At 38.6% G+C, this 19621-nt stretch overlaps 1 protein-coding gene across 2 annotated transcripts; it reads right to left on the bottom strand.

Annotated features, from left to right (window-relative positions):
• Positions 1-979: 979 nt before the first annotated feature.
• LOC140263808 (zinc-regulated GTPase metalloprotein activator 1A-like) lies at positions 980-18643 on the bottom strand. Of its 2 annotated transcripts, none has more exons than XR_011905961.1 (15): positions 18475-18643; positions 18025-18111; positions 17165-17261; positions 15915-16006; positions 13723-13782; positions 12656-12693; positions 11948-11994; positions 10654-10740; positions 9562-9606; positions 8984-9040; positions 7161-7212; positions 3926-3994; positions 3758-3823; positions 1849-1994; positions 980-1245 (listed from the first exon to the last, which is right to left on the bottom strand). XR_011905961.1 is itself a non-coding variant. In XM_072359041.1 (15 exons), exons 1-15 carry the CDS (start codon positions 18584-18586, stop codon positions 1172-1174), a joined length of 1113 nt encoding a protein of 370 aa, XP_072215142.1. In that variant the 5' UTR covers positions 18587-18643; the 3' UTR covers positions 980-1171. The 2 variants fall into 2 exon arrangements, 1 of the variants encoding a protein (XP_072215142.1); XM_072359041.1 differs by having other exon boundaries at positions 1849-1978.
• Between the last annotated feature and the right edge of the window lie 978 nt (positions 18644-19621).

A 19621-nucleotide genomic window follows, 5' to 3' on the forward strand; every position in this document is an offset into this window, starting at 1 on the left:
TGGGCACACATGTAGTGGTGTAACAGTCCTGCTGATATCTTCAGAACATGTAGTTCATTTGCAAATATAAAAAGCATGCTTTTAAAAATCTGAGAGTAAATGCGTAAGGCACCCATGGCTTGTTAGAACTCACTTCTTTCAAGACAACTATGAATGATCAGTTGGGCAGATCACAGGCAGAAAACTAATTAATCTGTCCAAAGGTAACAGACTTCTTAATTATTTCTATGATAAAGGGTATCCAATTGCTTTCTCTGTAAATGATGAAACATAAAGAGCACCAAGTACAACTGCAGTATTTATGATATTGCTTTTACGTGATGTTTCTAACTCAGCCCTTAAATGACAGAAACCATCTGTCTTCCACACAGGAAATTTTTATGCCATTTTTATGCAGCCTGAAATGTGCAGAGTTGCGAGCATCCATGCAAGCTTTCAAACCAAAGGGATGCAGCTGCTAAGAGAAACTGACAACATTTCCATTTAACCCAGATGCCACCAGTGCTAAAGGCCCAGTGGAGCTGTGTCAGGGGAGGTCAGGTGGAGTGTCAGGAAAAAGGTTTTTCCATAGAGGGTGCCTGGGCTCCTGAACAGTCCTCCTCAGGGCAGTGGTCACTGCCCTAAGCTGCTGAAATTCAAGGGGGATCTGGACTATGCTCTCAGCCCCAGGGTTTCAATTCTGGGGTGCTCCTGTGTGGAGCAAGGTGTCAGTCCCTTCCAATTCAGGATATTCTGTGATTCTTTGATTCTAAACAGTAACATTACCATGAAGTCGTTCTTTTTACCTTGCATTAGTTCCTGGTTTATGGAAACTTCTTCAAGCTACCTTATCATAAAAAGCTTGCAGAGTTAAACACAAGACTTCATCTTGTTTATAGACCAGTGTCTGTTGCTGTGTGCACCCACGGTTCAAACCCCCCTTGCCCAGGTTCTAACATAACCCCCGCAAGGGCCAAGAAGACCACCATGACTCAGCAAGGAAGGTGACAAAATGGCGTTTATTAGGAGTAATTAACACTTTATATACTTCAATCACTTCGTCTACGCCCCCTAGGGTGTATGTTTGAAATGCGCACCCAAGGTACATCACGGGCAGGGGATGGAAGGGGGGGGGTTACTGGGGTTACTATCTGGTCACATCCTGAAATCTCGTTAACGCCTACAACAAGTGTCAACTGTTTTCATGCTTCTCTGTCACAGTTTCTATGAATACTTCTTTGATGATCTCTTTATTCAAGTTCCTACCTGCAAAGAGAAAACAGATTAGCTAATTGTATTGTAGAGTGTATTACTAAAATCCATACCTGCAAGCAGAAGCCTGTAAGACTTCTTACCAGAGAAGATAACTTATTCTACCAGTGAGTTAAAATAGTACTTTATCAAAACCAAGCTGCAGGAAACAACACTAATTTTATTTACAAAAACCAATTTCAAGAAATATGTAACCTCAGCATTATAAGATTTTCAGAAACGAACCTGACTCTGTACACTTTAATGACTTCATAATCTTCACAGTTATTGATTAGGTGACCAAATACTCAAAGCATCCCCACGAACGTATTTGTGATTATTTGCTTTTAAAATAATCCTCAGCGTGCTTACATAATTTCTGAATACCTGGCTTTTTATTTTACTTAACTACAAAGGACAGCACAGCTGCTCTCAGCTGCTTTAAGAAGGTGCAGGGGGTTTTTCATGGACAGAGCCTGGACTGAAGGTGACACAGAACATAACTGCAGTTACTCTGGATAGTACAGGGTGGCTGCTTCTCACTGGGCAGGTAACTGGACGGCTGCTGAAAGAAAAAGCTCCTTAAAGTTACAGAAAAAGGCACAAAGTTACTCATACCAATTAAAACGAGTCTATTGGTTCTTTTTTCATCTTCTTCCCATGCTATTGCAGTCTCTTCCAGATCATACAGCTCATGGACACCTTGGACTATCACTTGATGAGATTTGCCTTGAATAGATACGAGTCCCTTACCAGAAAAATAACTGTTAGAGCATATAAACAAACCTTTAAAAACGAAATACTTATGGGGGAAAAAAAACCAACGACAACAACAAAAACAACTTTAAGGGTACACAAAGCAGGGAAAAACCTCTGACAACTATGCAGAGGTTCATCAAAATAACAATGCGACAGAATCATCTCTTGTAACATCCATTCTCACATACAGTAATTATACTTTGCCATGTTCTGCCTTCAGTTTCTCATTTGGACAGTTACCTGGAATGTTTGTGCAAATTAAAATGTCATCCCATACCATGCCACTTTGATTATATGTATGATAAATGTCTCTATGAAAGCCTCGTCACCTGTCCAAGATGATGTTAAATGAGCAAAAATGTTGAGACTGTTCCCACTGAGTTCTCATGCTTAACATTTACTCTGTTGTGACACAGAATCTCTGAATAGCAAAGAAAAAACAAATATCTGCATGGTGCAATGACTAGCAATGGAATTAACAATGGAGTACTTTCAAAACTAAGTCCATCAGCTCACATGCCAAACTTTCATCACTTGAAAACTGTCTAAAATATTCTAGTATGACACATCCTGCCAAACACCTCTTATACTTCTTTAAAGAAATTAAAACAAAAAACAGTTAAAAGCATTTCATGACAAAAAGTCTGTATTTGACACAGTAGTAGGAATTCTGCAGCCACTGCCAAAAAAAATATTGTAGTTGCCAATAAAATATGAATATAAAAGCAACAAACTTTGGAATCCATTCAATAATTACCTGGGTCTAATTTGCTTTGGTGTATATGCAACTGATGCTCAGCACACACTGCATTATTTGCCTCGGAAGTTCTGAATAGTTACTTTGATCCCAAAGCTCAGTACAACAGAAGCATACTTCTAATCAGCAGTACAGCTAATGAGTACAACAGACAGCTTGAAGTGCATCAGCACCGTTGGCTTTTTATTGCTGTTGTTCTACTTGTTAAGAGGCAAAAATGAGAACCTTTGTTTTTTGCTGCTGAAAGATCAAGAAATAAAACCTTTCTTCCAGTGAAGTACAAATAATTACGTTGCTATCTATGACACACAAATGTTCTCAGGAAACAAATCACAGCACGTTTTATTGTTTTTGTTAGACCCTGTCTAGTCGTACAATTGACTTTTTTATCATTTACTTAGCTTTGTGGTTTAAGGAAAAAGAAAGTATATCCTCAAACATCACCTACATTCACCTTAAAACCATGCAATGAATCGTACATGGAGATGAATACACTTATGTGTAAATTGCATCTTTAAAACTGCAGTCTGATGTATTAAAAAAGTTTTAGGTGGACCATAACTAGCATTGTGCTGCTTTGTTACACTGAACTAAACTTCTGCTTATTATGCCAGTAACTGTAATCATGGACAGAAGCCTGTAACTACATCCCTAGATAAGGAGCCATCTAGGTGAAATGGATGAGACCTTTCAGAGCAAAGGAGGGGAAAATAACATCACCTGCTTTCACTTATATCCTGATCATTAATCCTGTCCCACTCATGTTTGGGACTACAAGTCTCCCCTTTCACTATGCAGCAAGTAGTACTATAGTTTGCTTCTCTGTCAGCTACCTTGAGTGCTCTCATTGGCCAGCAGACATTTAAATGTCTCTACATGGATCAATGACAAAGTGATGTTCTCTCTTTTGTCTGCTCTTTGACCTGTACATAGCAGACAATACAATGCAGTTTCTTTCGGTTTAAAAAGAGGGAAAGCACATAACAAAGAGGTTGGAAGTTTCAGGCAAACCTTCAGTCTTATGACATCCATGGTACGTCCAGTCCTATCTTTCACATTCTTTTCCCACAGAAGATTCTATAAAGAGGTAAAATGTTTTCACAAACAGAACAGCATGAGATGATTTTCTACAAAAGGACACAATGATTTTGCAGTTGTCTGCGATGAATTAATATTTACCTGTATAAAGAGATTAAGGTTTTCTTCCTTAATATTTCCTAGGACTTCAAATGTTACTGTCACTATGTCCTGTAAATGGAAAGACACACTTACAGTTACTTAACCAAATAAATATTTCCATATACTAATTTCAAAAAGTAGGTGTTCTTCACAGCGTGGCCCTATTAAAAAACAAAAACAGCAAATGAAAAAAATCTCAGTTTCTGTTCAGTTCACTTTATTAAGCTGCTTGTTCAGTTCTGTTTTGGGATGGGCAAAGCCAAGACCTGGAATAGCCTACTGACACCTGCTTCAAAGGCAAAACTCTTTGCTTGTTTTCAACACCTAACAATTTTGATTTCTACAGCCTAATAAGTTTTATCTTTTACATACATTTTAAAATGTTATTTTCGTATCTACTGATCTTTGTCTTTATTTCTGCTCTCCAACACAACTTTATCAGACAAAAAATAACCAATATACACTTCTAACCTACCAACACTTTTCTTCTATGAAAAGCTTCTTACGAATAGGCTACGTAAGAATAGATTTCAGAAATAAAGATATATCAAGTTTTATTCCAAAAAATCACCAGCAACCGCTCAGAACCAACAATTCCCAAAACAAAAGGTGGCAATAAATGTGCCGTTTGAAATCTACAGTTTCTTAAAAGAAAATACAGGAAGTTGTGCATCTGAGCTTATTTTTGTCAATGGAACAGAAGTACACAAAGAAAATGACTTTTTCTACAGCCTAACAATCTTTATGATTGCTACTTCCAGAAGACTGCTAATCTAACTAAAAGCAAAAGCAAAAAACAGCAAATCTAAAGTTTTATCCAACACTCAAACTCACCAAAACAACCAAGTACTGAAATCCGAAGCAGCTTCAAAGCAAGAGAGATACGCTTCATGCATAAAGCAGTATCACTTCTGCTGGCCTTCCACATGATGTGGATAAACACACTTTATCATCCAACTGCAGCCTACTGTGACAGGAGGATTCTCTCTCCTTTATGCCTCATCTGACTTAGCAACTGCCTCAAAACTGTGGGTGTTGAACTAAACAGGGATACTGACAGTGAATTCTTCCTCCTGCTGGTTGACTGCTCCACACTACAAAAGCAAGAACTTCCTTAATAATACATCATATTACAGATCTTAAAACATACAGGAAAGCTTCTGTTTTACTGCAGACTTGTATTACTAGAGCTGAACACTGTGAAGATGAACATAAATTTTAGTTATGAAAAAAAAAAAGATCTATTTAAGATTCTGATGATGGTTGTAGCAATAAATTGTTCTCTATTTAATCTTTAGTTTTGCTGTTTTCAAGACTGTCAATTTCACAGTTAATACCTGCAGTTCAAAGGAAAGCAGATTTCATATTAATTGTACTTTAACTTGAAAACTGAAACAAATCACAGTAACTTCCTGTAAAGAAAGCACACTTTGCATGGGGAAGTTCTGAGGAACTCAGAAACCTACTGGGACAGTCAGGGGAATTCCATACTCCAAGAGGATGGGTGTTTAATCATCCGTGTATTTCTTATACTCAGAACTCAGTATCAGCGAGTTTTTACTGTCTGGTGTTAAAGTAGCTGGAACACAACGATTTGTCATTGTCCAGAACTGAAATGCCTGCAATGATATGGGGAATCTGGAAGGCGAGTTGGTTCTGGTATAGAGAATCTGTCATTACACGTTCTGGTGTGAGCAGTGTACTTGCTTCATATGTCGGGGTCCACAAAGACGATGTATAAACTGCTGGGAAAAGCAGAGAGACCTGTCAAAGTCTTGAAGGAATGGTAAGGTGACTGGGAAGGCACGGGATGCTGCCAGCTTCAGACTCACATACCTTTGGGCAGCCTTCTAGGGCAGCATCCAAGAAAATTAGCTTAACAGTTTCAAAATGAATATAGTTATCATTTGTACAACACTTGCATGTGTGCTGGTTTGCCGTAGAGGTATGCCAGCATTTGTCATATGCTCCAGATGGAGACCAAGAGATTGGAAACTCTCAGATGAGGAAGCACAGAACTGGCCTCAAGGAAATGTGACAAGCTGTCTGATTTCCTATGCAACAGCAAGCAAGATTAAGGTGCTGCAGAAATTGCAGCACTACTCCCCAGAGTGCAGCCACTCAGACAGGAACACAGTGCAGGACAACTACAAATGCTGCCCCATTAAGTCATTCCTGCAGCACTAGAATGCCCAAGGAAACTTGAAGGGATCTGCCTTGAGCAAAAGCAGAGATCACTGGGACTGACTGATCCAACTCTAGGGCCTCCAACATAAGCAAGATACAGACTTCTTGTGCCAAATCCAGAGAAGAGCCACAAGAATGATCACAAGCAGATGGTTAGAGCACCTCTCCTATGAAGACAGGCTGAGGTAGCTCAGGTTGTCCAGCCTGGAGAAGACTCCGAGGATACCTTATAGAGGCATTCCAGTATTTAAAAGGACTAGAAAACTCTGTAGGAGTGACAGGCCAGACCCTTTCTCTTTAAGTGGGTATTTAAAATCAAAACCACAAAACAGACAAAATACTGTATTTGCTCTCTAGATAAAACAAAACCAAGAAGGCAAAAATGCAATTTAAACTGCAATATGCGAGGATTGTTTTACTGCACAGAGCGAGAGAGAAGATTCTACCCTGACATAAATACACACTGGGTTACATATCTGGAAAAACAAAACAAAGCGTTTCACGTTCCTAACCTTCTAGCACATATGTGATTATAGGATTGATATCAAATTTGTAGGAAAACCTAATTCACTGTTACAGGTTGATCTGTTGATTTGCTGTGTAAAAACAAAGGGAAGCACTCACAGAATGTGCCTAACACTTTAGTTAATGCAAAGCTGTGAACAGCAACACCCCGATATCTACAAACACTGACACCATCTGGACCTACAGGATAAATATCAGGTGTAAGTATAGGGCTCAATTCTGCAAATACTGAAAAGAATAATATTACTTGTCTGTTGTAGTAACGCCCTCCATGTACAAGAACACTGTAACTGTTTCCAACAGTAGAACTCTTAAGCCATATTTGAAAGCAGAATTCAGTATATACATTTAGAATCTATCTAAATCAAAGTACATGGCATTCAGTGTAATATTCCAGAGATCTTAAACATACTATTCCCTAACTGAAACCTTCTCAAAAAATAAGATGATTAGTATGCCATGGCTGCAATTATCCTGAACTATCTTCTTACAGCGAGACTGAAGCAGTGCTTTTTGTAATTACCTTGTCGAGATGTGCATCTGTTGTCTTCATACTCTCGAGTTTTTTCTGCAAGCTGCAAACAAGCAAAAGTTGCATTTGCATTGGATGGATGCAGTGTCATTATTTCAAACAAGATTTACACAGACACTTCAGCACTGCAGACCAAAACTCAAGTGTTGTTATCACAGTAAGTTTCAACTGTTAATTCAGCTTTAATCTCGGAATAGTTATGTTTGGTTATGTTTGTTTGATCTTTCAAAGGATCTGTGTTAGAAAGTCTGCCATAGCTCAACTGTTGGAATTCCACTGACAATCATCTAGTTTGGCTATAATAATGTACAGAACAATTACGGATTTCCTTTCTAGATTAGAAAAAAAATTCTGACATATGAGTGATAAAGCAAGGAGTGACCTACCGGATGGTCATTTCTGGTTGGATTAAAGCTGTCCTTGGGCTAAGAGAGAACAAAGTGTTTCTAACCATAACAGACTAACTCAGCTGTCAGTGTCTTAAAAGAAAGACTTAGGAGACCCATTTTCACAACAAGGCTAGTAGTACAACACTCCAACAAACTTTTAACAATCATAGAGTAAGTCGCCATGGACTTCTATAGAGGACAATGAAGTGGGTAATAGTTTGAATTAAAAATACTACTATGAAACAAAATTGCATTAAAACCTTATTATGAAGTATGATCACATTCTCATCAGAATACTTGGAATACTAAACATTGTTCACTTACAGAAATACATTCAGTTTAATTTTCAAACTGACTCATACATATTGATTCAATGTGGTGTGCTGAAGTCCAAACAGAGAAAGAAAATGCAACCACAGGAAGTCAGATTCTACTTCACACAAACAAAGAACCATAGTATTGGCACTGGGACTTCAGCCACAGAAAGAAGACAACAGTTTTGGAAGTATGAAAGCAGAGACAGGAAACACATGAAATTTTAACTGGTAAGAGGGAGCTTAAAAAGCGTGAAGAAGCCCACACGCAAACATGCTGTTCAGCTAAGCCCTGAAAGTACTGAATTTAATGCTTTGCTCCTCACTGATTTCTATTTCCCTTCGTTAGAAAATAAAGTTCACCAAAAAATGAACAAAAAACCCAACCTGGATTTTGCTCTCTAAACACACCAGCACACATTTACCCTCTTACATCTTTATGAAACAAAAAAGTAACTTCTGACATCTGTGGGATTTTTATTACTGTTGGTAGCAGAAAAATGTGCAACATAACATGAAGTGAAATACTATACACCACTTTCTACTTAACTCATTCCCAAAGCTAACTCACTAACTTAGTGTTTGCTAATTTAAAGCTGAGCCTCTTAGTCATAAAAAAACCAGAGGGCATAATGGATCCAGTTATGTGCTGAACAACATTTTCAAGGCTTAGGTTGTTGTGGAACTCAGAGTTTCCTGTGAAAACTAAGGTCTCCAGTTCATCGTGATGTAAAGTAAGAAAAAAATTAAATCCTCTAAGTTTTAAGAGAACCAGAAAAAAAGCACTGAGATCTTATTTATTAGTAGTAGTAATAATGAACAACTTAAAGCCTCAACAAGGGAAATGGGGGGAAAATGCCAAACAATCATGGGCGCTTTGGCTCTCATTTCATTTCCAAACCCTGCAATCTTTTGCTGCATGTATCTCAAGTGGAAAAACATCCTCTTCTGATTACTTCTTACTCTTACCAAGAACTCTGAACAAGTGTCTGAACTAGAATTTGTAACAGAAATTAAGATACAGACTCTGCCTACATGTAAACACACCTATTTAATGCATATATCTATGCAATGAGCATTACTTTGAATAAAAGTGAAATTATTGCCATACCTGATTCCAGATAGACTGTCAAAAGCATGCAGGTCCAGCACATTGGAAAGATCAACTCTGCACAGATAGGGAGAGAAAGAAAGCTTCGTATTTTCACTGCATGTAAGAATTATGTATAATGAAGCCTTGATTACTCATTTTTAAATATATAAATTGTTGTTTATGTTTGTTGGTTTTTTTCCTAACCTCTTATTCCAATGCAAAGCACCAGAAGCTAGCCCTATTTTCAGATGTCGGCAGTCAGTGCTATCTACTATGGAGTAAAGCAGCTTTCAGCTGCACAGATATATGGAAGCATAAAAAGAGAATTTTAGTGAATACAGCTTAAAAAAAATAAATACTAAAGAAAATAAACAACAATAATCTGTTTTCCGAAAGATGAAGTGCTTTGTATTGAATGCCTAGGTGTTATCTAATTCTCTGACAGGATCAATCATTCTGTACCTCTTTGAACATAAGCACACATTAAAAGACAATACAGGTAGCTTGTGCACAGCTAGCAGATCATAATGAAGGCTTTGTAAAAATAATGTCTGTGGGACAGGATTTGGTACTTGTAATACTGGTTAATCTAATACCTCGATCTTTGTGTCTCCAAAATTTTGACGAGTCCATTTATTGACCTAAAACAAAATAGAAAAAAGCAAAAGTGAGGTGCAAACGCAACTGTAATATATTGATTGAACAATTTAACTACGTAAAGTAACTCAAGAAACATAACACCACCTCTCACACTGTTATTAAATGTTGAACAGACCAAGAGGCATCCAGAAAGTTTGCTTTTATGACTTTTTGTACCTGAACCAAGTTCAAAATTCACAACTTCTGACAATAAAATATTACTACTGAATAAAGCATTTTTCTCCTCCCAGTACAAAGGTTAAGAATTCTCAAGAGTCTGAACCACAAATAAAGTTGCAAAGTATTTCTCAATATTCCATTTTGTCTGAGAAAGATGGAACATGCCTTTGAACACTGGCTTGATTCAGCCCATTGGTTCTTTTACATCCATGACAATTATTTAGAGTATCTTCCATACCCCTTTGTATTTGCTAATAAACATGTATGTACTAGCAGACATTTCCCCCCATAGTTAATTCAGACAAATGGCAACAGCTGCCCAATAGTATAAGAATGTGAGCACTTAAGACAAAGGTCTATCATAAGGCATTTTCTTAGGCCTAATTTAGCCAAGGAAATGGTGTGGAGTTGCATCAGAAGAGGGTCAGGTTGGATATTAGGAAGAGGTTCTTCACTAGAGGGTGGTGGACATGGAACAGACCGCCCAGGGCTGTGATCATGGCCTCATGCTGCCAGAGTTCAAGGAGCATTTGGATAAAGCTCTCAGACACAGAATTGTAATTTTGGGTGGTCCTAAGTAGAGCCATAGGTTGGAGTCAATGGTCCTTGAAGGTTCCTTCCAACTTAAGAGCATTCTGCGATTCTATTCTATAATTCCACACTTCTTAGCAGGTAACATCAAATCTTACTTAGGCTAGCTGTTAAGGCTGTGGAAGCACATAAATGCACTGGAAACATCTCCAGAAAGGGGCAGACTCTTTTTCACTGCTGACTACATGACGTGTTGGAACAATCATGAGATCTAATTTCTATATTTCAAATAACATTTGAGCATGTACAATATCACATTTATACCAGAAATTTCATACCTGACAGCTGTTCTGACTTTACTCAGTTCTTCCCTTGAAACCAAATCCGTTTTATTGATGATTATAAGATCAGCTAGTGCAACCTGCCTATGCATTTGGAAAAAGAAAAAAGGAACACCTTGAACAAGCAGTTTTTTGTAAGGCAGAAGCAGTATGTCTCTCATAGCACTGTAAAATTACTATATTGTTCGTACGGGAAGGCAAACATTAACCAAACCATCGACCAAACTAAAACATCATGGAACGACTACAGTATTACCTTCTTGAGGTCACTCCTTGCTGCCTGTTTTGATTCCTTGCTTCTCCTTCTCCATTCCCTCCCACACCACTTAAAAAAAGAGGCCATCTAGTCCAAATTTTCTTACAATTTATTAATTCCAGAAACCTCAGATTCTCTTGCATTCATTCTTCACTTCATCACTAGAATTATCTTTAATCACTGTGGCTCCACATTAAAAAAATACATATATTTCTCTATCTCCAACATGACTTAGATTATCTGACAGAGCCTAGCTTACAAACCTTTCTTGCCTCTACCAGGTGTTTCTTCCCACCCCCTACTATTTACTTTAATGTAAAATTCCATTTATCTTAAAATATGTATGAGGGTTGCTCTGAAAGCAATGCCTTCTATGACAGCAGAGGTTGAACCTTCCCACCAGCATTCCATTGGATTTTGTTGCTGTCCAACAGATTGGCAGTCTGACAAAGTGACAGTCTGACGAGGAAGTGCATACAAAACAAAGGTGTGGAACTGAATTTCCCCATGTGGAAAAAAACAGCACGCAGTGACATTCATTGACACTTGAACACTTACGGAGACCAAACAGTGGGTGTGAGCACAGTGAGACAGCAGCTTGTGCAAGTCAGTAGACAAAGTAGCAGCAGTCAGTGACAAGCCATGTTCCAGATGGCCACTGAAATGTTTACAAGCACAGCATGCAGAGTCTTTTTCACTGCTAGCAAAAACGTATAGCTAAAGGTGGGGAGACTATACTGAAAACTGTTTTTGTAGCTGAGAGTTGAGCTTCTATCAATCTGTTATTTGTACTCTATCTGTTGTAATTTCCATGAAAATAAAGAGGAGGCATTATTTTCAGATCAACCTACGTATTAGAAAACGCATATCTTAGCATAAAGATCAAATGAAGTAAGAAGTAATTTTTGTTTTCTACCTTTGTTTAAAAGCAAAGGAGGGGAAAACCTTAGAAAAGAAAAATAATCAATTTTGAATGATCTTCCACACAGTGCAGGCACTGACTATGATTTAAAAAAGTGGTTCTGATATCCATACCGTGATGCTTCGTTGACAAGGCCTTCTGGCTTCTCCTCTGTCAAGTGCTAGTCAATAATGAAAACAACTGGATTAAGCATGTTTAAATAATGTTCAAATTAATCTGCATTTAAAGTATGCCAAAATCATTTTACACAACGTATGATTTTCAAGGAAGTATTAAAGGAAGACTATATGGTTTTCGTTTGTTTGTTTCCATTAGGATGAAGAAGGTTACACATTCACTTAACATTTCTTTAATGGAAACTATTTTCTTTCAGTAAATCATTTGCATAGGATACCAAAGAGTCGGAAAGCTGTATTACAGTGTTTAATTCATCACTAACCTCAAAACTGAAGTTACAGTGATATACAGTAACAACGGAAAAATGTATTTAGAAAAAACTGTATTTTTATTCAATGACTTTTGTCTACTGTTAAAGATGCGTTAGGCTTGCAGTACAAGATTTCATAATTATGTAAGAATATTTCTTTTCTCTGAAAGATTTACAAAACTACACATCTACAATAAAAAAATTAATGATCTTGTTCTGAGTTTCTATGAACAAACTGGTACTCATTAGTGAGCCTGCCTATCCTCGGTGTTTGCTGTTTATTCAAGCAGAAACTGGGCAGAAGAAACAGCACCAACAAAAAGAGTAATCAGAGCTGCAACAGCTGTTCTGAGTAGCAGTTCATCTAAAACGTGTGAGAAATCCAGTATCTTACCTGCAATCCATGCTTTGCGTCAACAACAGATACAATGCCTAAAGGAGAACATTAAAATGGAGTAAAACCATTAGCTGCACACTTCTTCCCACACAATCAGTAAAATGACAGTATCATCACATTTGAAATTGTTTAAGTATTTTCAAAATTCCCAGCCTATCTCAACATAACACTTGTCACCTGATTAGTTTGCCTTATTAACTCATACCTGTAGCTAAAAAAAGTCCATCAAACTAGGCTAGAGAAATTCTTACTATGCAGATACGTCTCTGCCTCCTTCCAAGCAAAAGCAAATGGGCAGAAATACGTTCCCACAAGCAATCAAAGCAAACTAAGGGGACTGACCAAGCTGTACAGTCATCCTGTTTTTAAGTGACCAGGATTCTGCAATTGTCTAGCAGGAACAGTTGAAGCCGTTTGTAATATAACTGAATGCTTCCATGGCTAGAAGGGCATTTCACAGTTCAACCAAATACACACTAGTGTATTTTTAAGCAATAAATAAATAAATGATTTTTCTACATTGGAAAAAAAAAAAAATAAGAAATCAACACTCAACATGCTCTTTAACTAATGAAAATCACAGTAAAATTAGAATTTTAATGGAACAGATGAAGTGCTAGAACAAACAAGTAGAAAAGACAAAGAAGAAAACAGAAGGCAGTGGAGTCTGAATACTGCTAAGAACTCACAAGAAATAAAACTGATCAATGAAACAATGAATAAAAACAATAAAACCTAAATAACATTTGGTAATATCCAACTAATGAAAACTAATGAGGTTTTTTTCTCCTCATTCCATTGTCAAGGTATCTCCTTAACTAATCTGTCAGCAAAACATTACAATGCACAATTTTTGCTTGTTTTAGTGAACTGAAAAAGCTCTTCCAGTACAGAAGCATCAGAACAAGTAACTGGATCTCTGTCAAGAAATTTGAGGATATGAAAACCAAGATTATATCTTTCAAACAATTTCTGAAAGCTTGCATTAAACTGTAATACGTTACGCTATACTATACAGAGGTATGAAATACCAACATGTTACAAAACAAGCTTGAACTACTTACCATCAAGATAGATTTCGCTTCCCAGCTCAGAATCAACCCAGAACATGGAGGCCACGGCTCCTAGGGAGTGCAATAAGTTTAGCTGCAAAACTGATACTAGTAGTTTAATTTTTGAAACTCCTCCAAATTCAGAGAGCGTCACCAATGTCAAGTACCTGACCATACATTTTTATCCAACAGTTACTAACACATTACACTTATGTAAGATGAGACTAGAGAAGATTTTAAATCTCACACTTCCAGATGCATGTAAGTCTTCTGAATTAATTTTACTCAGCAATACCTACAGAATGTCATTACTGTACTCACTGCAGTATTGCTTCATACAAAACACTGAAAGAAAAATGGGGCTGAGAACAGGAGCACGGCTGAGGGAGGCGATTCTCCTCTATCCAGCACTTTTAAGACTGCACATGGATAGTACTTCCAGCATTAGGACAGCCTATACAAGAAAGATGTAACTAAACTTATGCAAGTTCAGCACAGAATCACAAAGGCAGTAGCAATCACAGGCCCTAAGAGGTGGGTAACAGAGACTGCTCTGCCTAGATAGAAAAGCTTCCATGGGAACTAACAGCAGCCACCTCGGAAATCAAAGGTAAGTCACTTCACTGGAAAAAGCTAAGTTTTTCACAGTGTAACATGGTAGAAAGATTAGAGATAACAGCATTCAGCTGAAACGAGGGGTGCAGATCACACATACCACAAAAATGCTTTTTCAACATGAAAAGACAGGCATGCAGCAGGCTGACTAGAAAAGCAGTCTTCCCAGTTCTCTGAGGATGGGGATATCTGACTGAATATCCTGAGAAACCTGGCCTTATCACTTAGCTTATCTGCTTTCAGAAGTTGGACTCAACCCTCCAACATCCTTTACAGCCTGATTATATGATTTATATATTTCTTTGAAATGTAAAATGGAACACTCTAAACTGAAAAAGAATATGAAAGTATTTGAAGACCTGAGGTTACAGTCTGTCATGGACTCAGAAATATGTAACCCAATACACATGTAATATATAAGGCTTAGGAGCTTACTACCAGCATTTTCTGCTAAAAAGACCTTGTGAATGGCATAAAGCAACTGCTGGGATGTGCTGTATACTTATTAAAATAAAATCCTAAGTTGTTATGAAACAAACCAATTTAGCATGAATCAGCATCACAATATGGTGGACAGCAGGAACTGAGAGACAGTGTTCTTATTCAACAATTAACGAACACTTCATACAGGCTGTTTAAAGGAACCAAGGACACCGGGAAAAAAAACCAAAAACAACAACAACAAAAAACCAGTAACTGAACTCATTCTAATGCCTAAAATGGTCTACCCGAACTGACAAGACTAATTCCTCCAAACATCAGTGAGAATCAACACTGAATATCTGTCAGATATCTACAGTGCTGCCTCAAGTAAGATAGAGCAAAGGACACAATGGTGGGGTTTTTTTTTGGTATCTATTGATTTCTTTTACCCAAAAAGCTTAATCATTTTCCAATTCCACTCAAATAGCATATGTATGTAACAGAGGACAAATCAATGTCCTTTCTTTAAAACAAAATTACTGTGACAGCTATTCAGGTTTGAGCTGGAAAGTGTTAGTCTACCAAATGGAAAACAAATGTCAGTAAGAACAATAACATGCTCTTAATGGATCTGGTTCAGAGAAAACTGTTCATGTTGCTATTACATTTTTACAACAAAAATCACTGAACAGCCCATAAGGAATTACTGTTCTGCATCTACCAAAACAATGCATCTGTTCGGCAGCACATTTTTAGACTTCACAAAGGCTTATGACAAATAACACTATGACAGACATTACTCATCTGTACTTTTCAGAGAGCAATGTAGAACAGAAATAAAACTTACTGAAAGCGGCTAGTTTTAGAGTGTTCTTCTCCAAGACTAATCAGATACTTTTTCAACACAGATTTACTTTAACTGGATTCATGTTAAGTTTTGGAGTCAATCTAAAAGCTAAAGGTTTAACAACAACCACCACCACAACCTTGCCTGTGCAACCATTCCCTTGATCAGTTTTATTCTATACAGCAACCCACACATGTGGTTGAAAACATACCCCTTCATAATACATCTTGAGTGGCAAAGCGAGTGCTGTGCAAATAAACACTTCATAAAAACAGGTGAATTATAAGGGTTGTGAAGAAACATACACAATGTGAACTACCTGGATCTGCCAAACCAGTTGTTTCTAACAATATATAGTCAAATTTTCCTCTCTTTTGCATGAGGTTCTCAATAGCCTTCACACCGTTGTCCCTGCAAAAAGAAACAATTAAGCCTGAGAACAGAGAAAACAAGTAAAACATGCTTACACATGTTTCATATAAACAAATCTATCCATGTGCTGATGCAGAACCCAGCGATGGTATCATCAAAGCAAAACGTTTAAGTCAGGACCTACACACACTACACTTAAGATTCAGTCACAAAGCTGCTGTTCTAGTATTAGGCAACAAGCAGTCCTCAGTTTTATTTTGGTCTGAATAGCATTTGTGAACTCCCCAAGGCTGTAACAATGGCTAATTAAATAAATATTAAATTTTCAAACACTGAAATCGCAGTAAAGCAGGATTATGCTCATGTTTTTTGGTTAATGCTTTAGAGCTTTTTTGGTTTGGGAGTGATGGGGACTGAACAGTGTTCTCCTGTCTATCACATCAAGATGTGGTATTTACTTAAGTCTCAGCTGATCAGGTAAAAATGTATAGTATTTTACATAGGAAACCCACATATGTGTGTATATATATATATAGATAGATAGATAGATAGATAAAGCAGTAACATTCTTTACATTCTGCATTCTTTATCTACTAGTACAAAACACAGTGCAATAAGAAACTCTGTTTTCTTCTTACTGTCCCATTTGTAAGGTATACAACTAGTTCTTTCATATTTTCACCCATCTTAGGAATTTAACACAATCCAACATTCAAAGAAATAACAACAAAAAACAACAAACATGAACACAACACTATGTTTTAATATAAACGCCTGTTTACAATTAGGAATGCTGTTTCCTCACAGAAGCTCTCCCTTCTGAGCTACAAAATACTCAAATATTAACCAATAGAGTAAGAAATACAGCCTAAGTATTTCCATTTGAGTCCTACTTCCAGCCTTCTTGGATATTTAGCACTCAGTATAGAAACATTTAATAGTAACAGAAGACAGAGCTCCCTGCCCTGTAATACCCAACCAGCGCACAGAACATTTTTCTGAAAGACATTAAGTCCAAATCCAGTAAGGCATCAGAAGGAGACACTTTTCCATCTAGTAAATTCCAATTCTTGTTTCCTCTAAAAAATAAGTCACAGTTAACACTGCCATCAGCTTAATGAATTTGTCCTGTATCTCCCCTCCTTTCCTCAACTCTCCTAAAACCCATTAAGAACTTGCATAGTAATCCTTCCTTACTTTACTGAACAGCACAAACAGCCATTCCTTAGCTCCAGCCATTCTTCATAGAGCTCTCCTCCCTGACTGATTGCCAAGGATTTCTCCAGTGCACTCCCTGGGAAGAGAACAAATATAATTTGAACCTACATATTTGTGAAAGAATGCTTGCAAGAGGAGACGTGAAAGATTCATGTTGGCATGTTTTATTCTGTTATTATATTGTGGTTCTACAAAAATAAAAACTCAAATGACAAACAGAACAGAACAATTCAGTTAGAATAAAGAAATCAGCTTTCATCCCTGTATTATGTAGAGGCCCTGCTTCTGTAGCTTATTTAAGGCTCCACAACCAGAAGTGACGTGCATATGGGGAAAAAAAAACAAACATAGAAACAACACACATCATCATCATAGTGCAAAGTGTAAGCAACACTGACATGGTGCAGATAGGAAATGACAGCCCTGCCAGCCAGAGGTCCCACAAGCAAGGAAGCAAAAAGGTCAGTCATAGAGACCATGCATACACCTCCTCATTTTCTTGAGCTAAGATAATTTATGTTCTTTAATTGGCCAAGTTGCGTACAAAGAAAACATTTCAGTTTAATTTTCATCTGCTTCACAATGAGCAGGCCAAGCAAACATACTGTACTTCCAGCAGCGTAACAACCTCATTAGCTTGACTTGAATTTATGTACAGAAGTGTGTAACACATAATGCTACAAAGTTCAGCCAAAAGACTTCCTGCCTTTCTCAAGGCTGAGGTACGACACTGATTCCAGAAACAAATTTAAAACAGCAACGTTCTTGATTTCCAGAAGCTCTACATGTATTTTGCAGCCCAAGGTAAATAACAAAAATGCTCCCACAGGTTTCCATACCTTCTCCAAACTCATTGAGTATCACTGCGATTCTCTTACTGTGCTGTTCAGTCAGGATGTAATTCAGAAGCGTTGTTTTCCCAGCACCTGAAACACGGACAGCACTGCCATTAAACTGTTAAGAAACGGCTGAATCTCCAATTCAAAGCAAACACTGTGGGCACACACACTCCAGAGGAATCAGACAGAATGGGAAAGAGCGAGAATACCGCAAAATACCCCCCCACAACACACAGTCCCGTTCACTAACAGCCAACGCTCAGCTCAGTCCCTCCCTGGGCGGTCTTGTCCAGAAAATTCACTTTTATGAACAGAACGAGCGTGGATCCTCCGCCCGCTGCTTTTGCTGACGAGCAGTTTCGCCATCATTACTCACAAAACACCGCCATCGGACGCGCCGTCACCAAGCACACAGCAAACTCCCCGCACCGGCGGCCGCCCGCTGCTCACCTAGGTAGCCCGTGATGATGGTCACGGGGATCTTCCTGCCGCAGCCAGGCTCGCCGTCCTGCACAACGCCGGCGTCTATCGGCACCAGATCGGGGCAGTCTTCATCCTCCATACGGGACGGCGGACCCACGGCGCCTCACACGCCTGCGTCCCGCTGCGGGCATGCGCGGCAGCGCCTCTCGCCACACGTTGTACGCCTCGGCGCATGCGCGTTGTTCTCAGGGGCCGTCGCCTCCGTGCTGCCGCGCATGCGCAATAGGAGAGCCGCGGCCGGGGCTGCGCTCCCGCCCGGCTTGGTGGCGGTGGGTGCTCCGCGCCGGCTGTGAAGGCGGGGGGGGGGGGACGTGCAAGGCTTGTGTGAGGGGCTTCATTTCGTGTCCGACTTTGACATGGAAAATCTTCGGCAGAGCAGCTGTGCGTCGTCATCAAATAAAATTAAGCTGCACTCTGAGCGGAAGCTTATTCTGTCTGCCATTAGGTATTCTGAGGCAGTGTGCTTTTGTGACATTTACGGGCGTTTTAACCTTTGGAAGCGCCGTAACTTTTTGTAGGCCGCAGTAAATAGGTAAAATAGCCTTTTCCGTCACTTAATGTCAAAAGATTTAAATATAAGCATGCTTGGGGAAGGTGAAGCACGAAAGTGATTTGCCTGATGTTTGCCTACAATATTAAAAACCCAGGTGTGTGCTCCAGACTGTATGTAAAGTAGCAGAGGTCTGAGCACAGACTGAAGAAGCGTATTTGTCTTAACCTCGTCTGTGTCCTTGTGCAAGAGTAAATGCACTCAGCATTTATCCTTGAGTCCTCTTACATTGGTTTAGGCTAAAACGCTTGTCAGGATGATGTTTTTGATGAAGAAGCACAGCTGGCAGGGATCAGCTGCGGAGTTTTGGCTGCCTTACCTGTGGAAGGCACTGAATCCCATCCATTCGTTATATTGGAACTCTTAAATTCCAAAGTATCTTCTCTCCTGAATCTGCTCTGTTTCTCAGCTCTGTTATAAAGGGACTGATTAAGAAAAAATCTCGTAGATTTTCACAGTGAGAAAGCTGTGGAAAGGAAGAATAGTCAGAGAGGTTGGGAACTGGCATGGTAGCATGACATAAAAGGCTGCATGATATAAAAGGCTGTAAACTGCCTTTCAAAA

The sequence above is a fragment of the Excalfactoria chinensis genome, chromosome Z, assembly GCF_039878825.1.
Source record: "Excalfactoria chinensis isolate bCotChi1 chromosome Z, bCotChi1.hap2, whole genome shotgun sequence".
Classification (NCBI taxonomy): domain Eukaryota; kingdom Metazoa; phylum Chordata; class Aves; order Galliformes; family Phasianidae; genus Excalfactoria; species Excalfactoria chinensis.